This window comes from Ipomoea triloba, chromosome 9 (genome assembly GCF_003576645.1).
Source record: "Ipomoea triloba cultivar NCNSP0323 chromosome 9, ASM357664v1".
In the NCBI taxonomy this organism is placed as follows: Eukaryota; Viridiplantae; Streptophyta; class Magnoliopsida; order Solanales; family Convolvulaceae; genus Ipomoea; species Ipomoea triloba.
Genome location: NC_044924.1, coordinates 29991781 through 29996315, shown reverse-complemented (window position 1 = coordinate 29996315; position 4535 = coordinate 29991781). Strand labels below are relative to the sequence as shown.

At 29.9% G+C, this 4535-nt stretch overlaps 1 protein-coding gene across 2 annotated transcripts; it reads right to left on the bottom strand.

Moving 5' to 3' along the window:
• Nucleotides 1-244: 244 nt before the first annotated feature.
• Nucleotides 245-2781, bottom strand: LOC116028951 (haloacid dehalogenase-like hydrolase domain-containing protein Sgpp). Of its 2 annotated transcripts, none has more exons than XM_031270810.1 (5): nucleotides 2624-2781; nucleotides 2402-2510; nucleotides 1988-2139; nucleotides 1291-1552; nucleotides 245-515 (listed from the first exon to the last, which is right to left on the bottom strand). In XM_031270810.1, the coding sequence occupies exons 1-5, from the start codon at nucleotides 2653-2655 to the stop codon at nucleotides 342-344; spliced, it is 729 nt and encodes a 242-aa protein (XP_031126670.1). In that variant the 5' UTR covers nucleotides 2656-2781; the 3' UTR covers nucleotides 245-341. The 2 variants fall into 2 exon arrangements, with proteins under 2 accessions (XP_031126670.1, XP_031126671.1); XM_031270811.1 differs by having other exon boundaries at nucleotides 2402-2507; nucleotides 2624-2760.
• Nucleotides 2782-4535: the final 1754 nt, after the last annotated feature.

The following is a 4535-nucleotide window of genomic DNA, read 5'->3' as shown; positions in this document are numbered from 1 at the left end:
ACAGTTGCCTAGAATACACCGATCGATTACCTGGAATACACAGAATATTAACATAAATACAGAGACCGGTCGAAACGGGAAACGTGATTCCCACAAAAAAGGACGGTTAGTTTACAATGCTCAAAACGACGTCGTTTACGTACGTGGTGCACGGTATAATTTGCCTCCAGAGTAAAGCAAATGACAGAATAGATATATTTTAAAAAATCATCTTACCATTTTAATCTACTTCACGAATCAAAGATATAAAATTTTCTTAATTATTTGGAGATAATAATAGTATTAATCTTTATTTCATAGTTTATTAGTATTACATGGTGCATATTGGTATAGTTTTTTTCTTATGCAACATTTTTGTCAAAGTCACCCAAAGCTGCCCAAAGTTTCGGGTCTGCAAAATCTTTAATCAAGAAAATTGGGTCGGCCTCCATGAGCAAATGGGCCGGATTTTGGGTCGTCAACCCAACAACAGACATCCCTGCTGCAACCCCAGCTTTTATTCCTGATACTGAGTCCTATATAATATAATCACATCAAAGAGGACATAAGTTTTACTTCGACATTTAATGTGTAAACAAAAATAGTTATATTAATCACAAAATTATCACTTTAATTTAGCCCTTTGATTTACAAGTCCGCAATTGCTATTCGAACGTGGGTGAAGCCCGCCATGTGATCCTAACTGACAAAAAGACTACAAGGAGGTAATCCAACTTAAGTTACTATAACTGACAAGCTCAAATCAAGAATGCCAATAGACAACTCCTACGATGAGTCGAACTTGGGACATTGTAGTTACCAAATCTACTACTCGACCTATACATGATGGCAAAATCTCCTATGAGATTTGTGTGACGGGTCAGATTATTTATAAGTATTACACTTTCCATCATAAGTATTACAATTTTTCTCATAAATAACTATCAACCCCTAGTATTACATTTTGATTTAAAAGTATTACATTTTTATCAAAAGTATTAAAATTTTCTCACATAAGTACTACACTTTTTCTCATAAGTAACTGTTCAAACTACTAAATATTACATTTTGATTTAAAAGTATTATTACATTTTTTTCTCAAAAGTATTACAGTTTTCCTTATAAATAACAAATAATTTATTCCTAATTAGCATTACATTTTTCAGCATAAGTATTATATTTCTTTTTTGATTCAATTTGTCTCAGAGATTTCTTAAAAAACTCACCCATACATGATTGTACCCAGTATTATGAGCGCTTTACCCAGGGACACCCTAGAAACATTTTAGGTTATAGTAAGAGAAAACTAACCTCAAATATGAAAGTGTGATCCTTGGACACCTTAAGAACTTGAAGTGCCTTCAAGTAAGGATGTGGGTATGGCTTAGGGTGCTCACATTCAGGCCCAATGATAATAGCATCAAAGAAGTCCGAAAGCCCAAGCACTTCAATCATGAGGTCAGCATTTGGCCTTGGGGCATTGGTCACTGCAGCAGTTTTCAAGCCATGATCTTCAATCCACTTCCTCAATTGATGTAACCCTTCTATAGGCTTCAATTTGTCCTTTGCCAATCTATTTTATGCATGTATATCCACCCCACAAAGTTATGAGTTATTGGAATTCACATATTTTGCTTACAAAAGATGAAAATTATCGTTCTAATATTGTGACATCCTAACTCGGACAAAATTATGGAGGACTAAATCACGATGGCTCAATAATTCATTAGGTGAGAGGAACAGTATCTGATGCTCACAAAATTAAAAGTCACTCCTACAAAAAGGCAAAATTCCCACAGGGCTGGATCATATATATTTGCCTACTATGTGGGCTGACAAAAATTATATAGTTTACCAACTAACCTAGTTTGGCTTTTCTTCTTCACATATTCTTAAATTACATTACAATCATATGGTAGATGCAATTGAACACAGAATTTGAGACAGAGTTTTAAAAACTTTTCTTAAAAATTAATAAATAAATAAATAAATAAATGAAAGAGCTTACCTTCTATAGAGAGCTTCCTTATCATCCACCAATTTGATGCCCCTTTCAGGATCACCAGGGAAAATGGAGGAAACAATTTCTTCATTGTGTTTCCCATTAATATACTTCATATAGAATTCTTCATCTATTGCCTCTCCTCCATTGTACCCCATCTGTTGCCAAGAAATATATAGAATGGCTTTACTATGGCTACACACCCTTAATTTCTAAAGAGATCTAATATTATTTTGATTGTACGAGACGGGGTCTCAGCATGTGGTGGATTCAAGATGCTGTTTTATTTTCTTGTATTTCTTTATCTACGAGGGGCTTAAGGCAAGATTTACTCAGTGTACATTATTCAATAGTATACGGATTTCGCTCAACACACAAAAGTGACAATCAAATTAAAGTTAAAGGGATTCTAAAGACTACCTGTTGAAGGACTTGACGGAAGGCAATGAGGTGAATTGGATCAGAATCACACAAAGTTCCATCTATATCAAATAGTATGGCTTCAAGTGGAGCAAGATCACAAAGACTTCTACAATTTTTCCAATTTTTCACATATATTACTTACATTAAATATTAAAATAAAATGTATAGTATGAAATTAAAATAATAAATAAAAGTATAAGATTGATGAAATTAAATCACCTGCCCACAGAATTCTCAACATTAGTACTCATATTTCAGAACTGAGAGGTCTGAATCAAATGCTGCCTTTATTGAAATATATTTTGCTTGAGGAAGAAAGAACTGAACTTGTGTTGCTTATATAAGAAGGCAAATTATATTCTACCACAGATCTTGACTCTTCAAAATAATTTTTATTAAAAACTTTATAATATTTGAAACAATTTTATACTGTTAACTTGTGATGAGATTAGACAATTTATAAATAATAAAGAAATAGGAATTGTCATAACGTATTTATCACAAGTCAAGTCAAATTTGGAGACGTGCAATACTCATGATGCAAATTTGTGTATTTATGAGAGTGTGGATGAGAGCATCTCCATCAGTTAGAATTTTTTTCACAATTTTTTTAGATGCCAAGTAGGATAAAGGGTAGGGGAAATAAAAAAGCAAAAAAGAAAGAGGGAAAGAAAGGGAAAAAAAACACAAAGAAAATAAGAAAAGCAAAACAAAACAAAAAAAAAAAATTGTGCATGCCTTTTACGCGTCTACTAGTAGCAACAACCAACAGGTGCGCATAACGCGCACCTGTTACAACTATTTGGTTCTGATTTTTTTCTGCCCGTGGATCTCACAAAAAATCATTATTTTTTATATGCATTTTTATCTTCTCTCATATCTCCTCTATCCAAGCTAAAGTCATAAAAATCCCTCAAAAAACCTTTCTTGAAGTTGCTCTAAGATGGCGTGAGTTTCTTTTAGCTAAACAAAGGACAGCGGTCTTGAGTTCAAATTTTAGTCTTTCTCAAAATATTGTTTATCTTTCTAATTTAAACACCACTAAATTTTTATATTTTCTAATTTATCCTTATCTTTAGATTTTTCGAATTTACCATTTATATGTTTAAAATTAGACTTGGCGAAATTGGGAAAGGGAAAATGACAGTTGTAGTCTATTAATTATATTCATAGTGCAGACTAAGTCCATAAATTATTATCATATACAAATTTCTCCCTTTAATTAGGTGTAAAGTGGCAATTTTATTCCACCACTAACAAATTATGTTAATATTAATAATGCATTTTCAAAAAAAAATAATGCATTTAATTTAAATTTTCAAATTATTGAGGGACACCTTAGTTATTTTTTTATTTATATCATTTTGTATTAAATAATTAATTAAACATTGAGTTTGCCGTTGCTTAATAATTAATATTATCATTTTTATTTATAATATAATTTTATTAAATATTATTAGTAGAAATAAATATTACTCCCTCCGTCTCATTTTGTTTGTCTAGTTTGATTAACGAGGCTTTACTGAATTTATTTTTAATTTTTCATTATATTAAGTTTAGTACTTGTATATAAAATTTATATATTTAGAGATTACATTAAAAGTACTATTGAACACAAAAAAAATTAAAAATAATTTAAAAATACTAAAGAAAATATGCAATGAAAAAAAAATGTACTCACATATTAGATCATTGGCAGATATAAAAAAATGTTATGAAATAGTTTACTCACATAAAGAAATTTTAATATGAAAAATTGGTATGAATATACATATTATAATTTACAAATCAATCTATGTTATTTGAGCATCCATTTTGCATAAATGCTCTTCAAGAATCCTTGTAAGAAATAAAAGCATTACAAATAATACATATTAGTCATATATTACGCTAATACATAAATATGAAACCAAGCATATAAATATCACTTTGATTATTTAGAAAGATAAATTTAATTTTTGACCAGTAAATTGATATTTAACTTCACTTTGAAGCTAAAGATAAGTAGATACATATTTTTATAAATCTTAGAAAACTAGCAATTTTTCATTACAAATGAAGAGAATCGGTATATATGAAGATTTAGTTGAATAAATTTGAAAAAAAAAAAAAAAAAAAAAAAAAAAAAAAA

Coding starts and splice junctions, on each gene's coding strand:
- LOC116028951 (XM_031270810.1), bottom strand. CDS start 2,655: ATGAGTACTAATGTTGAGAATTCTGTGGGCAG. Junction 1,553..1,987: donor AAGGAAGCTCTCTATAGAAG/GTAAGCTCTTTC, acceptor TGCATAAAATAG/ATTGGCAAAGGACAAATTGA. Junction 516..1,290: donor ATCACACTTTCATATTTGAG/GTTAGTTTTCTC, acceptor TATATTATATAG/GACTCAGTATCAGGAATAAA.